At 47.1% G+C, this 22209-nt stretch overlaps 1 protein-coding gene across 1 annotated transcript in view; it reads right to left on the reverse strand.

Moving 5' to 3' along the window:
- Stard8 (StAR related lipid transfer domain containing 8) overlaps positions 1 to 22209 on the reverse strand; it is a 79571-nt gene that overhangs the window by 56567 nt on the left and 795 nt on the right. The window contains exon 2 of the mRNA XM_015999664.3: positions 5725 to 5758. Within this exon, the coding sequence (XP_015855150.2) occupies positions 5725 to 5758 (34 nt within the window). The remainder of the gene's footprint in view (positions 1 to 5724; positions 5759 to 22209) is intronic.

Raw genomic sequence — 22209 nt, forward strand, 5'->3', positions numbered from 1 at the left:
AACAAAAAATAAATAAATGAAGACAGTCCCTGGAAGATTCACTGTTTATGTGAAGTCCAGGGCTTAGGCCTGGGAATACAGAGGTCGGGCATGTAGACAGTATACAAGAGCTCATGGTGTATAGGAGAGACGAGAGAAGAAGACAGTATCAGATAAGGTAATGTGTTGTAATGGAAACACAGGCAAGATGGGAATGCCATCTAGATGGTGGCTTGACAAACTGGCAAAGCTAAGGATAGAGTTCAGTGGAAGAGAACTTGCCTAACACATGTGGCCATGGGTTTGATTCTTGGTACTATAAATAAAATAAGAGGAGGAGGAGGAGGAGGAGGAGAAGAAGAAAAGGAGGAGGAGGGAGGGGAGGGAGGGGAGGAGGAGGAAGAAGGGAAAAGGTGTACTGGTACAAAAAGCTTGGTGGAAAAGAGAGCATTTATGAAGGCCATCCACGCCTGAGCTCCTGTAGGTCCAGATGGAGGGTTGTGATAGTGTGGTTGGCAAAGACAGGGCAGATTTAGGAAACATCACAGAGGGATCTTTTGCACATGGCTTAGTGGCTTAATGACAGCAAGTAAGAAGGACTAGGGAGTCCAGGTGATGCCCATGAGTCTTGCTTGAGTGACTGAGTGAGTGGCTACTGCTGCATTAACCAAGAAAGGGAGTCCTGGGTGAGAAGGTTTCCTGAGGAAGGATGAAAAACTGTCATCTCTGATGGTGAGTTTGAAGGAACCACAGGCCCTTCTGTGACAGTGCTGACAGCACCTTCCAGATCTTTCTTAGATCCAGCACTCTACCTGCAATTCCGATTCCCCTCTATCTTCTAACCTTCTGGATTGGCTTGGGCTATGAAAGTGGGCAAGTACATACTGTGCCTCTGTGCATTCACCTAACTTGCATCTCCAAGCCTGAGAGGAACTCTGTTTTGCACTCTTGACAACAGGAACTGAGAGGTTAGGTGTCACAGCACCTTTGGCCTCAAAGAGAGTACTTATGATTCTTCACAGCCCTGGAAACCCTTACCATAAGCCCCTACAACAACCTTGAACTTGCCCTTTCCACCAATCCTACTCCCATTTCAGTCTGTCTCCTGACATGGTGCGGGGTGGTATGGGGGTGGGACATAGGAGACAACCCAGAGTCAAAATGCAGGAGACCACCATCACTTTTTTGGTTCAGACTTTTCATTGACCAGGTAATGAAACCAAAGTCCAGGCAAAGCAACTGACTCTCTGTCATAGAAGGAGTTAATGGCAGAGATGGGACTAGATGCTGGGTCTCTCAGCTCAAAGCCAGTGTTTCTGCCTTTGGCGGAGAGCCAGTGTTTCTGCCTTTAGATTATGGCTGAAAGACTTCCTGTCCCAAATGATAATGCGTTCCAGCTACTCCTACAACTAAGTAGATGTTTATGATTTTCCAAGTTGCTGAAGAAGATATCTGTCAAATGATAAGGCAGGCATGCTCTGCGAATGTTCTTAGCAAAATAGCAAACAAGGAGTGACTGCATCTATCAAGAATCAGTTACAAGACTGATTTAGTCCTTTTCAAATGAAGGAAGTGCTCTGAGTTGTGATGATGCTGGTTTTCATATGCTTGGCATTTTAGTCTCCTGCCCTTCTAAATTTGAGAGGTGACACCCCATAGCATCTTGGATTTATGTATTTAAACGGACAAATCTGTTTCTATTTTCTACCTTTTACATAGGCCAGCGTACCCCTCAGAATTGGAGGGAGGGTACTGGACAGCTGATAGGCAGAGTCCAGTACAGAAGACAAGCCTGCAGCCAGACTGGAGCCAGTCGGGTTGGGACGAGGAGCTCTGGTTACAGGCAAAGTATTACCCCCCAGGTTGCCGCAGCCACTTCAGCAGGAGCCTGGAGAGAGGCTCTGAATGGCTGTGGGCAACAAAGGAGCTTTGTGCAGTCGGAGCAAGGGGCCTTAGAGAGGATTTGGCACAAGAGTGCCCCCCCTGGTCTCTGCAGGCTACTGGATAGGGGAGCTAATGGCTCCCGTAGAAGTGTGGCGTCTGCAAGTGCGGTCACTGATTTTCAGAGCACCATATACCTTAGTGGTGCTTTAGTGAAGACTAGTTAATTGTATAGCTAGGGACACTTAGACCCAGAGAGGAGAAAGAAGAAGCCTAACCTCACACAGCTGGCAAAGGACAAAGCCAAAACCAAAACCAAAATAGAGATCTTCTGCCAGCACCCCCCCCCCCCATCAAGTATTGGAGGCTGGTTTGAATTATGGTTTTATTTGGAGGAAGTGGGTTCCTGTTAGGTTCCAGAAATATATCCATCACTGAAACAATCCATGCTCAAAAAAAAAAAAAAAAAAATGGCGGAAGGCCTTAGAGGAAACGGACAGACACTGAAAGCTTGAATATGGCTAAGGCCCCAAGGATTCTAGTTCCTATTCTTATATTCTATATTTTCCACTGTTAACTGTATTCTGGCCAGAGATGATTTCCTGCATTATGTTGGCTCTTTGAATTTAAATAGCCATTGGTTTCATTTACCATATATCAGGAAAAACGTAACTAGTACCACACAATCTAATAGATGCTACTATTTAGAGTGGCCTCATTCTTGAAAACAAGGTTGATTTAAAGAAAGAGATTGAATACCCATGACACAGGATGAAGTGGTGTGTGTGCAGGGTAGGGGGGGGGGATTCAAAGGTTGCTTCGCAGAACTGTGAAGTTTGGGGAGCATTATGCTAGGCGATCTGCAGAAGGATCACGATAACAGGGGTCCTGGGCGGTCCCCCTGAGTGAAGCCCTTTGGTAAGGTAAGACCGTAACAAGAGCTCCCATGAACTCTCTCAGACCAAGTTTTCCTCTGCCCGTGGAACAGAGGAAAGCACTACTGTCTCTGAGAACTCCTTGGTTGACTCACCCTAATAAGAAGATTATTTGTGCAAATCATAGGCAACTGCCAGACTTGAGGCACTATTTGGGCTTTTTTGCTTCTGAAAAGTCTCTGGCTGGTCCTGTCCTCTACCACTCTGTCCTGCTGTGCTGGCACTCAGAAGCACGTGGCTGTACTGAGATTCCTAGACCGGAAGGCTTTTCCTAAGAGTGGTTCCAGCAGAGGGGGTGGGGTGAAGACTGACGCCCAAACAAATGCTGATTCTAGCACCCCATGTTTTCTGCCCCCCCCATTTCCTCTTCTGGCACCCCTTCCACGCACCCCTCTCCCCACCCCCACCCTATCAAGCAGCTCACTTTCTTCAGACCATCTACACTCATTGAGGAGCCAAGAAGCTGGTAACAGGGGTCACCTCCAAGATGATTGTTTGGTAATTGAGAGGCAAGAGCAAGAGAAGACATTTTGGTTTTGTAAAATTCTTGAATTTTGAAACAGGAAGGTACTGCCTATTCAGCAACGAAATAATAATAATAATAATAATAATAATAATAATAATAATAATAAAGTAAATCAAGGTTTCTGCTCATTCTATTAGTGAAATATCAGAAAAAAACTCACTTTGTTCAGTACTTTGACACCTTTTTTTGGATACAGGCTCTCACTATATGACTAGGCCATCATCTGTGGACCTCTGTCCCTGCCTCCTGAATGCTGGGATTGAGGTGTGAGCCACATGCTCAGCTCAACATTTTGCTATTCCTGTGTCTAATCCTTGTGCCGAGACCATGCTCATTTTCTCTGGCTTGTGCCCGTTTTAATGTGTGTGCTACTGATAAGCACAACTTTGGTGTTTGTAACACACTGTTTCTTGTGATCCATATGAGTCTATGGAAGAAGACCTATTTTACTGATGTGGACAGCACTCTAAGGAAGAAGCCATTGGCCAGGACTCCCACAATGAGATCTGTAAGGAACTCCGGGCCAGTGCCTTGCTGCTGCAATTACCACATCCGTATACACTCATAATTTCTGATGGCTTGTCCATCATCTGGCCTGAGAACATGGGCTCTTCAAGAGACATTTTCAAACTTGAAGCCAAATCAATAGAGGGAAGAACAATCCCTTCTCAGCTTCCTAGATGGTAACCTCTCCTGTCACCCACTACAAGATAGTCCTCTCTTCCCCGACCCTCCCGGGGCTCAGCATGAGTATGTTAACTTTGTACAGATATTCTTTATTTAACTCAGTATTTAGACATGGATGACGAACTCTGACCTTCCCCCCCACAGCCCCGCCTTCTGAATACTGGATTAACCATCTGCCCCACCACACCCCATTTTTGCTGTGCTCCGTATTGGACCCAGAGCTTCATGCGTGCTAGGCAAGCACTCGACCAACTGAGCTCTGTCTCTGGCTCCCCTGCCGCAGATATTCTAAGGAGACAACTTCGCAGCTGTAAGTGCATTTGTCTGGGATAGGGGTCACTATTTCAGGGTCTGAGGGGTTTCTTTTAGCCTGTGCAGCTGGTGTCTGGGAAATGGAGAAGTTTGTCATTCCCTTAGTATGGGCAGCACCCGGAACTTGTGCTCCCGGAGGTCCCTGGGGCAGAGAAGGAACTGTACTCAGCAAGAAGCCCTGGAATGATGGTGGGGGGGTTGAGAAGCGGATGCATACTGTGTGCTTGTCCAAGCAATGTTTCTTCTTCAAAATAGGTCTCTCTCATCTGCTGTCATAGCAATGCAAATAAACACCTCACCCTTCCAGTTCTCCTTTTCAGCAGCCACCTCCCAAGAACTCCGGTTCCTCTATTGGAAAAGTCCTTGGGGAGTCACCAAAATGCCCCTCGAGTTCTGATACGCCTGCTTAAAGTAACTCCAACTACCGGGTAAGGTCATTGAGTGCAAGGTTCCTATTGTCCCTTCTAACACCTTCACAAGATGCCTCACCTTGATCTTTAGCATGACACTTCATTGATGCCTTTCTGTTTCAGTGACCACCGCCACCCCCCAGCCCTAACTGCCACCTAGAAATGATGCTCATTCAAGTCTTGAGCGCCTTCCGATGAAACAAAATGAGTGAACGGGAGTGGCTGAGGCCTCGATGACCTCAGCAAAGCCTGGCCTAGGCCATGAGTTCTGGCAGTGACTGCAAACCCTTTCCTGGCTAACGTCCTACGCTCTCTTGTTTGCCAAAGCAGTCATCCCTCCCTAGACAGCTGCATTCCCTTCAGCCCAGCGAAGCTGCTTGCAGACTGCTACTGGCTTACTCACTCCAAGATGACACCAGGGGACAGGAGGCAGAGAGGTGGTCAGACTCAAAGCCACTGACCAGAGAGCAGAGGGAATTGTTGAACTACACAGGCCTCCTTAATCGAACTAGTCCCGAGGCCTACCTCCTCTCGGAATCCTTCCAGACCCAGCAAGTGTTGGCACGTCAAGGACATGAACCTCAAGTATCAAGCCTACTTCCTTCTACCTCCTCTTACCTAGGTTCCTTTCCTGACACAGTGCCCATCCGTAGCACACTTGCCAGTGGGAAGAGGGCATCTGAGCACAAGGGAAGCACATGGGTGGCTGGTGCTTGCTGATAGCTCTGGAGGGAAATCCTCCCCTGGCTCACGGACAAGAACCAGACCTTCATCTGAGGAAAAAAAAAGAGGCGCTGCCCATAAGCCGGAGCCAAAAAGCAGAGCGGAAAGAGGCCAGGGTGTGCCCAGGGGAGGGAGACAGAGAGAATGTCTCCAGCTTTGTCTCTCAGCCACTGCCTCCATTCCTTAGGGTGAGCAGTTAGCCCACCCAGCTCCCTCAGACGCTTCATCCGTTATCCAGTTGTGAGGTGAAAGGTGCGTCTAGTATACTTACCAACGTTCTTCCTCGCTGGTAGCAATGGAAAGCACTGCAAAGGAAACAGAGAAGAAAAATCTCAGAATTGAAAGTGGGCCAGTGAGATGGCTAAGCTGGGAAAAGGGCTTGCTGCTAAGCCTGACAACCTGAGTTTGATTCCCAGAACCCTCATGGTAGAAGGAGAGAATCACTTCCGGCAAGTTGTCCTCTGATTTTTGTATCCATGCTGTGGCATATATGTATGCACATGCACATACTTTATATACACAAGTAATAAACATATATTTAAAAAACTGAGAGGGATCTTTAAACTAAGCAAGTTCAATCTACCCATTTTATGGAAGGACATATTGAGGCCCACAGATGAGAAAGATGAAGTGAAAAGAAAAGTGGAGCCTAGAATCCCAGACTCCTCTACCTACTCCATACTACTTCCCCCTACTCCACTGGCTGATACACTTTTGTCTTACAGAAGGTGAAGTGCCCCAAGTCGTTCAATGCCTGACAACATAGATTGTCAAAGAATCAGTAAGCATCTGTTTGTCACAGATGTTTAGCCCTGGGCAGGCTCGAAGTAAGGTTATTTGGTGGAAGTAGAATTATTTAGAACTGGAAAGCCCAAACTGAGGGCAGTCTTCCTTTCTTTATTGATCAGATGTGACACTCGGTAACACTCATAATCTCTCGAGTCTCAGTTTCTGCATACTTAGGAGCAGGAGAGTGAAAATCCTGCTCTCACAGGTTTTGTGGAAAAAATGGATATAAAAATGTTTTTCAATATATAAAAAAATACTTTGTGAATTCATTCAGCAAATATTTGCAGAACACCATGCTACATGTTAAGAGTATAACTGCCCACTAGACAAATGAGATCCCATGGCAGGCACTTCTTAGTGGGAAGTGACAATAAATAAAGAAACAAGGACATTTCAGGCATCCCAAGATCCAAGGAGAAACTTAAAAAAAAAAAAAAACCATGAGCGGGATAGGGAAGTATAGGTAGGAAGATGGACGTGGGGAGCCTCTCCCCCCCCCCCCAGGAGCTGAACTTTGAACAGCGCTGGATGATAAGGAGTGATCCATGTGAAGATCTGATGGAGAACATTCCAGGAAAAATCTGGAGAGAGAGAGAGAGAGAGAGAGAGAGAGAGAGAGAGAGAGAGAGAGAGAGAGAGAGAGAGAACAGCTGAAAATCCGCAGAGCTTTGAAAGCCAGCGAGAGGATGAGGATCATGGCTTTGTTGGGAACCACAAGTAGGCAGCCATTGGGGAGCAAAGAGTGGAACGATAAGATCTGACTGCTGCTACCTTTAAAAGGCCACACAGGGAGTGTGTTGCAGCCTTGTAATGGAAGCCGGGAGATCTATCAGCAGGCTTTTGCCTGTTTTCAGGCAAACAGTGTCAGAAGCCTGAACTAAAATGATAGTAATCAAGCTGTTAAGGAAAGCAAAAATAGGAAGGAAGGAAGGGAGGAAGGGAGGAAGGAAGGCAGGCCTGTTTCTCAGAGATAGCATCTTCTTGTTTGTTGTGTCCTTCATGCAACCTGAAATCCACCGAAAGGTTATCAGCAAAGGGGCTGTTGGAGTAGGTGCTGCTGTGTCTCTTACCCTCAGGACAATGATGACCACATCCGATACAGACACTTAGAACCAGCCACTCCTAATCCTAGGAAGACTTGTCTCCCTCGAAGGTCACCCTGGAATGCCTACGGGTAAGGTCTGTCCTTGAAGAACACGTTTGTCCACAAGTAAAAGAAGGGATCGGAAGCATATCCACTTTAGTGTTCACTGGTAAACCCGTGGAGGATGTTAGTGAGATAGAAGGTTCTAGAATCAGAGAAGCATGCTCAGAGAGGTACAGACATGAAACTCTGCTCAGAAGCTACTAAGTGGAGGCACGAGTAAGCGAGCCGGTATAATGCTCACTGGTGGACAAAAGGGAATTAGAAGAAAGAAAGAGTGAAGGGGTGCAAGAAAAGGCCAAAGCAGAGCCCTGGGAGGTCCTGAAGGTGACAGTTCCGGGAAAGTAGGAAGTGCACTAGCAGTCAGGAAAGCCAGCCCCACTCCACTCATATTAAATCCCGAGTCTCCTACCCTACTCCCAGCCCAGTTCATCGCTGCCATAATAAAATTCACGTTTGTTCAAAAGACAGAGGAGGGGGGTTGGGAATGTAGCTCAGCGGTAGAGCGCTTGCCTAGCAAGCACAAGGCCCTGGGTTCGGTCCTCAGTTCCAGGGGGGGTGGAGGTGGGGTGGGGAATGCTTGGTGGTGGTGACGCACGCCTTTAATCCCAGCACTCGAGGCAGAGGCAGGCGGATCTCTGTGAGTTCGAGGCCAGCCTGGGCTACAGAGCGAGATCCAGGAAAGGCGCAAAGCTACACAGAGAAACCCTGTCTCGAAAAACCAAAAAAAAAAAAAAAAAGGCAGAGGAGGGCCTGGTGGTGTAGGCCGATCAAACTAGATATCCAGGAGGCCCAGACAGGAACACAAGTTCAGTGCCTGCCTGTGCTACAGAGTGAATTCAAGGCTGGCCTGAGCTATGCAGTGAGACCCTTGTCCCAAAATAAAAAATTGGTAAAAGCGGGCTTGGAATACAGTGCTCTCCGCCCCTCTCCCCACCAATCCCCCAGACACGGTCATGTAGTCCAGGCTGGTTTCACATTCACAATTCTTCTACCTTCACTAGTGAATGGCTTGGATTACAGGTCACCACAGCTACTCGCACTTTAATTTTGCCCTTGATCCTGATGTTTCTCTGGTAGCTGAAAGCTTTGTAGAGGAAGACAGGGCGTGAACATCTGTGTGCTGGTGTTAGGCCACAGCGGAACTTCTTCTTGACTCCTGGTTGCTGAACATACTCCTGTCAGATCTGGGAGTCCTGAACCCAAGAGCCATAAGTGCGACATTGACAAAAGACAGTCACCCTGAGCTGGAAGAAGTGGTGGTGGACACCTAGAATTCCAGCAGTCTGGAGACTGAGGAGGAGAATTGTAAGCCTGAGGCCCGCCAGGGTACACAGGAAGACCCCTAAAGCAGGAAACAAGTGAAAGGGGCCAAGATCAGCAGTGACAACTTCTCACTCAAGGAGCCATTGATTCACCGTGTTTCTTCATTTCTGCATTCATTCCCTAGGTGTCCCCTCAGGACTAGGCCCTGGGCTAGGTACTCAGGGATTGAGACCAATCAGACAGCTTCCCTCCTTGCCCGAGAGTCACATGTTCAGATCATAACCAACCCCACCGCTACTGTAAAGCACAATGCTTTCTGGACTGAGCAGAGGGGGTCATTTTCTATTGTTGGGAGTGGGTGGATGCTTTCTCATGAGGCCCTTTTCAAAGCACTTGGACCAGGTCTTGAAGGCAGACAAGGCGGGGGGTGGGGGGGGGGGGCGGAAGCATGACAACCAAAAGGAAAAGCATTTAAAAAGGGCAAAGACAGATCCAAACAGGTTCTCTGAGAAACTGCTTGTAGTCTGGCTCGGGAGTAGCGTATCCGATGCAACCAGATCAGCAGATAAGGCCCAGATTCAAAGGTATGTCGGTCTGGGAAGCCATTGAAAACAAAGGAGGAGCGCAACTACATTCATGCTGTAAAATTGTCTGTTGTCCTTTGGTTGGTTTGGTCTGCTTTGTTTTGTTTTCTTGTTTTTGTTTTGTTTTGTCTTGATTTGGGCACTTGGCATATTTTATTAAGATCAATAGCCTTCAGAGAAATACAAATAATATCACATCAAGGTTTTCATCTTACCGCGTCCATCAAGCAAACAAACACTATCAGGGATGGGGAAACGTGTCCCTTAGACATTGATTGTGGGGATGTAAGTTATTCCAACCACATGAAATTCCGTGTAGAGTAAAATAGATTATCATATGACCCAGCTATCCCACTCCTGAGAATTTCCCCAAAGGACTCTTCTGTAGGTCTCTGAAAGGTTTGAGGATGACCTGTCTATCTAAAATATATCCACTTGACCTTGAAAACACACATAATATGACTACTAGTTCGATTGTAATGTCTAACTACTAACTTTCATTTCTTTATATCCTAATAGTTGGTAATAATAACATTCAAGGATTAGCAAATTGCATACATTGTTAAATGAACTGTATAAGTACAATATCTTGAACAAGATTAGAAATATACATACAGCATTTTCTAACAATCTCAATATATATAATTTGTATACAATGTACAAAAATCCAATCCAATGTCAAGTATTTAAAACTAGTAATTGTCTTTTAAAAGTAGGTTCAATAATCTATCTTTTTATCTATATCATATCTCTATCTTCTCTTTACTTTTCAGAGTAAATTCAATAATCTGCCCTCTATTCTATCATTTCTATGTACCTTTTTTTTTTTCAAACAAGAACATTAAATCTAATCTCCTTTGCTTAGCCCTTTTCCTAACCAACAACAACTTGTAACCAACCCTCCTAAACAATGAAAATTATCTCAAACCCAAACCTATTGAAAGACCAAAACCCACCTGCCCCACACCACCTCTTTGGGAATGTGGCGCTGATCTCTTGGGCTTTTAACTCTGTATTTGGCTCTGTGTTTCTTATTTAAAAAGACTCTTTTAAAAAAAAAACTTTAAAACTTGGTTTTGATTTATTCTTTGTATCTTTCACATCATACCTCCCAATCCCACCCATCTCCCTCCCCTCACCCCCAGAATAAAACAAAATAAAATTTAAGAGAGAAAAGGGGGGAAAGGGAGAAAGGGAAAATCCCATCATGGAAGCTGCCGTGTGACACAGTTAGTCACGCAGTAAACCCCTTTGTCCATACATTTTTACATGCAGATGTCCATCACAAAGAGTCGTTGGTCTGGTTCAAGTTCAAGGCCCCTAGTCTCTGCTACAGCATCGATGCTGGACCCTCCCTGGAACTCTCCCTGGATATCCTGTTGCTGCCCTGTGTCATGGAGATCCTGCACCCCTGGATCCACAGGACCAACCCCACTTCCACCCCACCCCCCTAGTGCTCGAGCAGATCATAGATGGGGTGGGCCAACACTTAACCCCGGTTCTAGGCCTGGGGAGTTGCAGGGTCGGTCCGCCTGCCAGCTGTCCCGTCTTCACCACCAGGGTGAGCTCTCCAGCACTGTCCTGGCTAGTTCGCCCCTTGCAGCCAGGAGCAGGGAGCTGGGCCAGTTCTCCGGCTTTCACATCCTCAGAGTCGTTCTCCTCCCACACTACACTTTCAGGGCCAGCTCTACTGTGCTGTCCAGGTGAGGTATAGGGCCTGCTTTGCTGAGTGTTGCACTGGCCAAGGGGCCAGCTCCCTTGGCAGCTGGAGGTAGTAAGGGCAAGAGGAAGGGCATCTTTCTCTCATCCCCACCACCACACTGCAGTCAAAGGAGGTGGTACTAGCTATGGTCCTCTCACGCCCTTAGGGCTGGCTCATCTGCACCCCTGTCTACAGGAACACTTCTACTGTGCTGCCCAGGAGCACCGCACCTGGCGAAGGGTTGGGTCAGGTCCCCCACCTGCTGCAGGTGTTAAGGGACAGCCCAGAGGGATGCGATCTGCTCTCCTGTTCTCAGACCCTCAGGGCCAGCTCGCCTATGCCCCTGGGAACAGGGTCAGCTCTATTTTTTTTTTTTCCGAGACAGGGTTTCTCTGTGTAGCTTTGCGCCTTTCCTGGATCTCGCTCTGTAGCCCAGGCTGGCTTCGAACTCACAGAGATCCACCTGCCTCTGCCTCCCGAGTGCTGGGATTAAAGGTGTGCGCCACCACCGCCCGGCCAGCTCTATTATACTATGGAGGTGAGGTGTAGAACCCTCTCTCCTGAGTGTTTCAGCCAGTGAAGGGCCTGGCCAACTCTGTACAGCCCTATCCTCTCTGCCTTCATCAGGGTCATGGACCAAGTCCTGGCCCTTGGCAGCAGCCCAGACCTACACATCTAACCCTGGATGGCAGTAGGGCATCTGTGTCAGCCCATTCCTCACCTCCCTCACCTCTAATCTGCCTCTCTCCCGGGCACATGACTCATTCTGTCTTTCTCCCATATTGCCATCCTGTACTCACTCACTCCTAATTGAGTCCTGCCCCTGGCGGCCACATGCATGGCGGGCTGTTGTTGCTGTTGCTGTATGGCGGCCTGCAGCTAGAGTCCCCACACAGCTTCTGGTTGAGTCCTGCCCCCACCAGCTCCATGGCATGGTGGGTAGCTGTCGTCGTGTCTCTGCCTTTTTTTTTTTTTAAGACAGGGTGTTAATTCATGGCCCCGACTGTCCTTGAACTCACCAAATGGTCCAACTTAGCCTCAAACTTAAGCCAATGACCTAAATGCTGAGATTACAAGCACGAGCAATATGTGTTCATGGATTTGAGTTTTCTTGTGTCTGTTGGTTTGGGTGCTGAGGATTGAACCTAGGGCCTCATGCATGCTTGGCAAGTGATTTACTAGTGAACTATGCCTCCGCCCATAGACTCACATTTCAAAATGTTACCCCAGATCAGTGGTTCTCAACCTGTGAGTTGCGACCCCCACATGGGATCACATATCAGATATGTACATTATGATCCATAACTAGCAAAATTTCAGTTATAAAGTAGCAATGAAATAATGGTATGGTCAGGGATCACCACAACATGAGGAGCTGTACCAAAGGGTGGCAGCATTAGGAAGGTTTGTCTTAGACTTTCTACTCTCCACCCAGCAACCCTCTTCCTGCTTATCACCTCTCTCTCTCTCTCTCTCTCTCTCTCTCTCTCTCTCTCTCTCTCTCTCTCTCTCTATTCATTTATTCATTCATTTATTTATTTATTCATTCGTTCATTCATTTATTCATTCATTCATTTATTTGGTGTTCTCTCTCCTTTTACATCCATTTACCTTTTATTTTTCTTTGCTAGGACTCTCACTACTGTAGCTTATGCTGGGCCTGGAACTCATGGTTCTCATACCTCAGACCTCCAAATACTGGAATATAAGTGTGTGTGCCCCTACACCTGGCCTCTCTTTTTCTTTCCAAAATTCATCTCTCTTTATTTTTCTATCTGGTTACTTTCTTTCTTACAAGACCTCAAGCTCTTCGATGGCAGGGACTGCATCTTCCTTTGTTCATCTTTCCCTCTGCAAGTGTACCCTAGTAATTATTCGATCTCTCTGGAGACATCTGCCAGTCTCCTAGAATCGACCAGATTCAAGACAAGATTCACAGTGATGGGGAGATTCCCTCCATACACTCTAGAAATGCCTTTTCCTCTCTTTCTGATTTTAGTGCCAGCATCCACCCAGCTGCCAGGCCAGATACCTAGATGTCCTTCAGGAAAGCATTTTTATTTTCTCATCCTCTGTCCTTTATCTGGCTTCTACCATGTGACTAGCCCATTTGTTTATTGGTTCCCTGGTCCTATCCCGAAGGTCTCTCTGCCTTACTACTGTTCTGATCTCTCTATCTGGTTTTGCCTAATGCCCTGCACATCCAAAGATGCTGTCCCTGTAGTCTGGAGCTACAATATGAGCTACAGTACTGAGAGTCCTCCCAGCAAAGAAGAAGAAGAAGAAGAAGAAGAAGAAGAAGAAGAAGAAGAAGAAGAAGAAGAAGAAGAAGAAGAAGAAGAAGAAGAAGAAGAATAGATTGTCATAAAAAAGAGAAAACCAAAGTGAAAAGCAGGAAGGTAGTTGCTGGGTGGAGAGTGGAAAGGTCTGAGACAGGTAGTTTGGACAGAAACTGCAAAAGCTATCAACAGGCTTGATCCAGACCCAAAGAATTCTCAGCCATATGGGTGGACCCAAACTCACGGCCCCAGCAGCCTCTCCGGTCAGCCTAAGGCCCTCTACAGCCCCTGCCCTGCTGTTGGAGGGGAGACCTGGAAAGTTGTTTTGTCCTTACCCTTCTGGCTTCTCTCTCCACCTTTGTTGCCCCCACCATCCCATCACCCCTGATCAACCCTGTGCTACAGACCCAGGCCTCAGGCCACAGTCATGAGAGCACGTTCCTCACATTCCAGCCTCCCCCAGTCCTCTCAACTTGGCCACACAGAGCCCTATTCATGGCCTGGCCCTCCTCCCTTCACACTGGGACCTCACCACCCCCAGGCCGAACCCAGCTTTTGCCAACACAGACTGTGATTACTGTGGAAAGCAAGCTCCCCTGGCCCCTCTAGAGCTCTATGTTCATGTTTCCAAGGTCTTTCAACTGGTAGGTGGGGATGTGAATTTGACAGCGCGTGCATGCGTGTGTGTGTGTGTGTGTGTGTGTGTGTGTGTGTGTGTGTGTGTGTGTGTGTGTTGTTTACTATACTCAGTAAACTTGTTAAGGCTAGAATGGGTGCTGGATTGGGCCTGGCTCTCACTGGATATGAGCAGCTGAGACACAGGCTGGGTCCTTCGAGAAGCTCCCAGTTTAGTGTGGCAACACCTGGATACATGGAAGATGGCATGTATTGGTTGGGGCTGGACTAAGCTCATTACTAAGTCCTATATTGGAACTTCTGTCGTGGTTCCACTTTTAAACCCCATGCCAGTGTCCTGGGAGCATGCGCTAGTGTTCAGTAGGTAATGTCTACTGATGGTGGAGATATAAATATGGACCCTAAAAGGGGTGGCAGAGAGCTGATTTTAAGAAGGACTACTTCACACGGGTATTCTAGACTTCAACCTATACCTCTGAGTAGCCAAATCTCTGCTGGGCCTCAGTCATGTTGCCTCCTGTAATGACAGGTCCCTAGCAATTCTTCCCCTCCCATGTAACAGAAGGGGAAGGATAGTTCTAGTTGGCTGAAAGAAATGGAAGAAATACTTCTAAAAGGCTTTTGTAGAGCTCCTTCTGAGACAATCTATCCCCTCCCTTTTTTTTGAAACAGGGTTTCACATAGCTCAGGCTGGCTTGGAACTCACTGTGTAGCCAAGGATGACCTTGGAATCCAGACCCTCCAGCCTCTACCTCCTGAATGCTGGAATTACAGGTGTGTGTCACCATGTCTGGTTTGATGTCGCACTCTGGATGGAATCCAGAGCTTCGTGCATGCTTGGCAAGCACTCGGGATCACCAGAAAGCCTCCTGCTGCCGTCTCACTGAGGCCGTAGCTGTCCCGTACCAGCTTGGAGATTAGGGCCTCTCAGGAGACCTGAGTGTCCATTCTTATCCTTCGGACTACTGTGATCTCCTCTTTAGTTGCCCACTACCCAAAAGACTCTCTGACCTGTAGCCTCGGGATCACCAATCGTTCTATAAGTCACCTTCACAAACGCTCCCAGAAATCCCTGCCAATTTGGACACACTCCCTTCCAGTTGGGTTAAGGTTTCTTTCTTCCTCCGCCCTAACTCCTCAGCAGCCCTCGGGGCTGGTTCAAGCCTGCATCCCTGCAGTTGGCTCCCTTTCCCTCGAGTCTTCTCCCGTCTCCCCGTGCTGTACTGCCTTAGCAGGCTAACAACAGCCAAGCCAGGGAAGAGAGGAAGGGAGAAGCTGCAACCCCCAGGGGTTCCGAGATAATCTCAGGAATGTCCTGTCCCGAAGATTTGACTTTCCCACCAGTCAACACAGATGCTCCTTCCTGCCAAAACCTTGGGAATCTTTTGAAGAAGAGCAGAGTGGCCTTAGAGGGAACAGGGTGAGTAGGGCCTCTTCTCCAGGCTTTGAACTACGACCAGAGGCAGCATGAGAGAGTTGGGGATACAAAGACTAGGAGATTATTTAAACATCTCACTTCCTGAAATCCAAGGTGATAGCCTTGCGTTTTCTATCAGTCTTTGGCTTTCACAAGATGCCTTCAGCAATAGGCTTTCCAAAGTCAGGGGAAGAAGGGGCTGGCAGCGCTAAGTTTCCCTTATTTCCTAAATGAAACAAATGGCCCGAGCCATGGGCTCAAGATCACAAAGAGTAGAAAGTCTTCTATCTTCGTATTAATTCATATTTACTTGTGGCAGACTCTTTCACATGTCATTCCTGCAATCAGTTATGAACTAGGACTTGTAGTCTTCTCTGTGCTGTAGATAAGGAAACCGAGGCACAGGGAAAGATGAAGAGGCAGAACCTGGGTATGTTGCCTCCCGTTCCTTCACTGTATCAACACAGCCACTTTCTCCCCTCCAGTTCTCTGTAGGTGATCCAACTCAGGGCAGAGGAAGAGGCCAGAGGAGGCTTGCCTGTGACCATTTCCAGGGCCTCGACGCCATTCTCCAAGTACACATCTTCTTCCTGTGCTTTGGAAGCCTCGGCCTCAGAACTACCCCCTGGCCCGACTGTATGCTCCCTGGCATCAGAGGCACAGGTGGCCACCGAACGGCTGGACAGAGAGATAGGGGTGAGGAATGCCCTTCCCCTAAGCCCCTGGGGAACCTCTGACTCCAAATCCCAGCACAGGCCATCTGGGCTGCTGCTCCTTGTTATTGTTACCAGTGATTTGGAAACATAAACCAAACCCTGGCTTCCATAGCTTCCTGGGTCTCCAGCTGTTCTCAGGCCCTAGGGGCTACTGGGAGGAAAAGTCATCAGTGTAGGCTCTTTTCCCTGAGCCTGGGCTCCCTCCCTCCCTCCCTAGGGAATAGGAGTGGAAATCACTGACATTTTAAAAGCAGCATTTTATACTTTACTTGGCCTTGAAGTTGTGTGTGTGTGTGTGTGTGTGTGTGTGTGTGTGTGTGTGTGTGTGTGTGTGTAAAACTCAGATAATGAAAATATCAGAGTAGGAAGGACTTGATGACCAATCCAACTCTCAAATGTTGTAGGTGGAGAAACAGGCCTGTATTACATATGACCACAATCGACTTTGGAACTAGGTTACCTGGATTGAAATGTCCAGGGTCACCACACACCAGCTCTGTCACCTTGAATACATTTCCTGAGACTTCTAAGTTTTGGTAAAATGAAGATGATAGAGATGACAGTCCTGTCTTAGAGTGTCATTGTTGTGGTACATCGAGTTAATATACAGGAAGTACTTGGAATCGTGTGGACCAGTCTGTACTTTATAAATACAGCCAGCCGTAGTGTGAACCTTCTTTAGTTTTTAGTCTATAGCTTTCTCCATTTCTCCCGTCAACAGCCCTAGTGACAGGTGCACACTCCATCCCACTTATACCCATTTTGTCACCAAAGAAGCTGAAGGCAAAGTTGTGGGTGGAATAGACAAAGGATTAATGAGATATCTTTTCACTCTAAATGCTTGGGCTTTTTGACTGCATCATGAACATCCAAGCAGAACTTCCACAGGAAAGTTTCAAGGTCTTAGGCTAAGGGTATAGATCAGTGGCTAAGAATATAGATCAGTGGCAGAGCACTTGTCTAGTCTGTGAAAGACCCTGGGTTCCATTTCCAACACTAATAAAACTTTATCAACATCTCTCGTTCTCATTTATCAACATCTTCTCCATCCATCATCATTAACTCCCAACCCTTATATCTGGAGGAAAATGCCTGGATTTCTGCCTCCTTCTTCTCCTGTTTCCACCCTTATTTTCGCTGGAATTTCCTTGTTATTTTCATCAGTAGACCAGTCCTGATTTGGATCCATGTACCAGGCTCTTATCTATCAGTTCCTTGGCAATTCCATTAAGGAAGTGTCTGATCCAAGAAGACTGCTTGGCTTAGATATGGCAGTTGTCCAATGCTTTCTTCCTAGTTGTCTCTCATCTATACTAAAAATCTTCTCCCAGAAAGCTTCAGAGTACCCACAGCTCCTCTTGAACTCCGTCTGGACCAATGAACTTTCCACCACCTATTTCTTGCTTCAGTCCACAGGCCCAAGTCAGCATCTAGTCAACTCACAATTAACCACGCAGGGACAACCCACAGTATGGGTTGTTCACGCAAGTTGAGAGCCAACACCCACTACTCAGCTGATATAATAATGGACTTGGCTGAAGAATTCTGCTCAGAGAGCCCAAGAAGTGAATCCTCCATCTTTGAGACCGAGGACTTTGGCCTTCTCCCTTAAAGCAGTTTTCCCATGACCTGAGAGTCTATGTCATTTTTTTGGTTCCAATCGTTGAGAGGTGGCTGCATATACATAGCTTATATGTACACATTTATGTATATATACACACACTCACCAGAGACTGGTTTATTAACCTGTGGAATGTAGAGACAGGATCCAGATGTCCTTTGCTAGCTCTGAGAATCTGCATACATTTGTGTATACTCGAATTCTCCACATTCTCCTTGCCCCTCTCAGAAGCAATACACAGTGTGTGTGATTGGTATCTGTTTGTAGAGATAAGGGCGAAGGAATGGAGAAAAACCAGAGATGTTCTGGAAGCTAGGAGTGGAAATACTAAATCATTGTCACATTTACACCCCATATCCTTCCAGGCCGATTCCCAGCAGAATGAGACGCTATGAGTTGGTGTTGGGCAGAGAAGACCTAAGGTATGAGCAAGCACACAGGAGAATGTATGCTCACCTCATGTGAATGTGTGTATGTACATGAATGTGAGACTGTGTGGTGAGCTGGAAAGCTTACTGTCATAGGAACAGGTGCTTGAAGGGCCACACGGAGCTGGTTGATGAGTACATACCTATCCCAGGACCAAAAGGCCCAGGCAGGCAGATTGCCATGAATTCAAGGCCATTCTGGGGATATGTAGTGAATCCAAGGGCAGCCTGGGCTACACAGTGAGTCTTAAAGGAACAAAAATAAACAGAAAACAAAAGAGCAGCCATGTAGAAGTGCCATGTGTACTCAGGGTAGAGCATTTACAAGAGAGAGTGCTTGAGGCTATGTACCTGGATGAATTTGGAAGAGCCCTATACACATAATGCACTCAGTGCGTGAATACAGCATATGACTTTAGAACATGAATATGAGGCAAGGCTTGCTGAGACGCATTGGACTACACCTGGCTGGTTAACTTCTGAGGGCCTTCCCAGTGTATAAGAGACTTCTCTATCCATGATTTCTTCAACTATTGCAGACTCTTCGTGGGTAAATGAGAGTTGTTATCACATATAAACATATGTGCACTGTGTATGTGTGGGCAGAACATGTATGGATACGCCCACCTAGCATCACTGTAGGGTTTTACCAGATATAAGCTGTAGTCGAATTTTGTAAGTCAACAAGTAGGGAGAGTAGAATACGTAAGAGACACCACACTTGATTGGTCTGTGTTTTGCCTCCTCCTATGGCCCTGGGCACCTCACTCCTCTCCGGGCCCCAATTTCCTCATGGGTAACTTGGAAAGGGAAAATAGATGACTTCTAAGGGCCTTTCTATATCTGATACTATGTAATTATATACTTATGTTTTAAGAGGAAGGAAATGGGGGACAATAGGGAAATGTAATCCTCTCAAAGTCACCCAATGGTGATGACAGAGGTGAGGCTCTACCTCTCAGACTAGTGTCCTCTAGGCACTGGTGTGCTCAACTTAACAGACAGAGAGGACTCATGCTCACGCTTATTAAGTACACAGCACCAAGCTAGGGGCTGGGAGGGAGCAAAAGGCACATCAAAGACTCAAAGAAATGGGTAGCCCATCAGTATGGAGGCAGGGTCTTATGTATGCTTGATTGTACAGAGAGGTGACCATATCTACCCTCCTGGCCCTGTTGGCTTCAGGAACTGTATATTGGGCTCATTTCACACCCAAATGCCTATGCCGAGGCTGCTCCTAACCTAGAGAAACTAAACACAATTCTAAAGCTTGGTCTGGCCTCTTGCACCTCCGTGGTATTCTTTGCTTCTGAATTGTCAGCCTGCAGTTCCTAAATGAGTCACTTCTGTCACTAGACTAAAGCAGGGTCAAAGTAGAGACCTGAGGGTTAACAGTGACAAAGGATTGGACAAGATCTGAGGCCCTAATCCTCGCTCTCTAAACACAGAATAAACCCTGCCCTTTGCTTTGGTCGCTCCCAGTATACTACTTGGAAATCCGCTTTTAACAGGACAAGCTCACTGGGGTCTCTTAGTTTCTTTGAGCTGCCAACACTGGCACTATATTTCTTCAGGACTGGAGGCCGTGGCTCAGAAAGGGCATGCTCAATGGTGCGCAGCTAAAATGCGTGCATGAAGGTTTGTGGTGGAACTTAAACCCAGTTTGTCTGCTTTCCTTCTCCTCGTCTCTTCAGCTGATGGGAAGAAAGCCTCGTGGGGGATGGAGTTCTGGGGGGTTGCTCTCCCTATCAAGGCCACAAGAAGGCAGGACTGGATGATCTGAAGGGTCTGTCAGCTGCAGCAGGTTCTGCACAGCCACGGACGGACGGACGGACCACCTTCAGGCAGCTTTTTCACGGCTGTGTGACGGTTCACGGGGAGACCCTGAAAGGGTGGGTTTCTCAGAACAGCACCTGCCTTTGCACAGGCTGACAGGTCCAGAGCACCCTGCCTTTGACTGAGGCCTTAAAGCAACAGCATTGGAAGAGGGGATGCGAGGCTCAAGTCGAAGTGTGGGTCTGGCAAGCTGCCTCTTCGCTCTGGGGTTTTTAGTCATGTGTCACTTTATATAAGTAAAGATCACATATGACAACAGTGCTCCTGCGTTCCTCTGTGTGCATGCGTGCACACGTGTGTGCTTGTGCATGTGCACATTTATACATACACATGACCTTGTACTCTACTTAATTTTAGGGGTGTGCCTGGATCTATACATGTGCTTGGAGGGGCATGTAGTTGTATGTGTGTGTATCTACTCTGTGGTTTTCAACCGCCCTAATATCTGAGACCCTTTAATACATTTCCTCATGTTGTGGAGACCCCCGACCATAAAATTATTCTCATTGCTACTTCATAACTGTAATTTTGCTACTGTTATGAATTGTAATGTAGATATCTGTCTTCTGATGATCTGAGGCAACTCCTGTGGAAGGGTCGTTCGACCCCCAAAGGAGTTGTGACCCATAGGTTGAAAACTGCTGATCTACATACTTGTGTATGCTTAGCATGTCTGGCTGAACGTGCACAAATGCACATATACGTTTTATGTTCATGGGCATATGCATGCATGGAATCATATATGCTTCTTGGACCTGGCATGGAGATCTCTGACCTTCTCTTTTCATTTCCTTAGTCTAGTGGTTTTGAAGAGACCGTCATGAATCAGGGGTATTTGCTGAGCACCTTGGACTAATGAGTACAAAGGGATCCACATTCAGGTCATGACAGCAGATGGGTCCCCTCGGGCATCAAACCCCCAAATCCCTTTAAATCCACCTTTCCTTTTTCTTCCTCATTCTACCCAACTCTTCACCAACTCCCCCGCCCATGCCCAGCCTCATGGCCGTTGCAGCAATCTCCTTCCTGACCCCCCTCTCCACTAGGACCCTTCCACGTCACCCTCTGTTGCTGCTGGAACACTTCTCCTAAAACTACCCATTTAATTATAAGCCTTCCTTGTTAACATCAGCCCCCCCCCCCAGCCCTAAAAATTCAAGACTTCAAGATTTCATGGGTAAGAATAATGATTTTAAAGTATATAGGAAAACAGTGATACAATCTTTAATTTTGCTGAAAACAGACAATAAAACTTTTCTCAATCTTATTTTGTAAAAAGAAATATCATTTGAACCCTAACTCCATAGGAAAGACTCGATAATTTCCAAAAAAAGACTAGTTCATTGAGTTGAATTAATATACATTTACAAAAACTGCACTTGTCTTTGCTTTTCTCCAATTCTACCACAGATAGGCAAATTTTTTCACTAGAACCTCGCCAAGTGAAAGAAGACCATGAGCCCCCAGATTAATTCCAAAGCCTTTGAGGGGCAGCTCCATTTCCTACTCTCTGTGTCTCTCTCTCTTCCAACTCTTCAGTTGCGCCCTACTCTTAGCTCACCACCACCACCACCACCACCACCACCACCACCACCACCACCACCACCACCACCACCACCACCTCCACCATCACCACCACCACCACCACCGCCAACCACCATCACCACCACCACCGCCAACCACCACCACCACCACCACCACCACCACCAGATCATGCACCAACTTCCAGACCCACCACCCTCTGCCAATTATTGCTCATGTAGTTCCCTGTCGGGAATGCCTGGAATTCCATGCCCCTCTGTAGACTGACAAACACTTCTCTCCACCCTCCCCCCGCCCCCAGGCTCAACCCAGATGTGACCTCCTGTGAAATCTTTTCCAAGACCTTCTGGGTGGAATGGAGCATCCTTTCCTAAGAACCCCCACAAGTCTTCCATCCTATCTTAGAGTAGGGCTAGTTGCTCAAAAGTCTTCCCAGCAGACTGTACTTTGAGAAGTCATATTATATCAAGAAAAGCACAGACTTTAGAGTTCCGATGCCAACTATATCAGTCATAGCTGAGTGATATTAGCCATTTACAGTGTCTTGTCCACAACTATCAAAGAAGGAAATTACTGGATAGTGAGAAAGAGCACCCAGGTCTGGCGCATGCAGATTCTAAATACATGTTAGTGCCTTGGTACTTGAGAACAGAAATCTTGCATTTCCGTGGATTCTGCTGTGTTCCTGTATTTCCCATGGCCGGGATAGAGTAGCCCTTCAACAGACATTTAGTGCCTGCCTGCCTGACTATGTAGTATAGTGGTTGGCATGTAATGATGGCTTGATCTGTCATGG

The sequence above is a fragment of the Peromyscus maniculatus genome, chromosome X, assembly GCF_049852395.1.
Source record: "Peromyscus maniculatus bairdii isolate BWxNUB_F1_BW_parent chromosome X, HU_Pman_BW_mat_3.1, whole genome shotgun sequence".
Taxonomy (NCBI): Eukaryota; Metazoa; Chordata; class Mammalia; order Rodentia; family Cricetidae; genus Peromyscus; species Peromyscus maniculatus.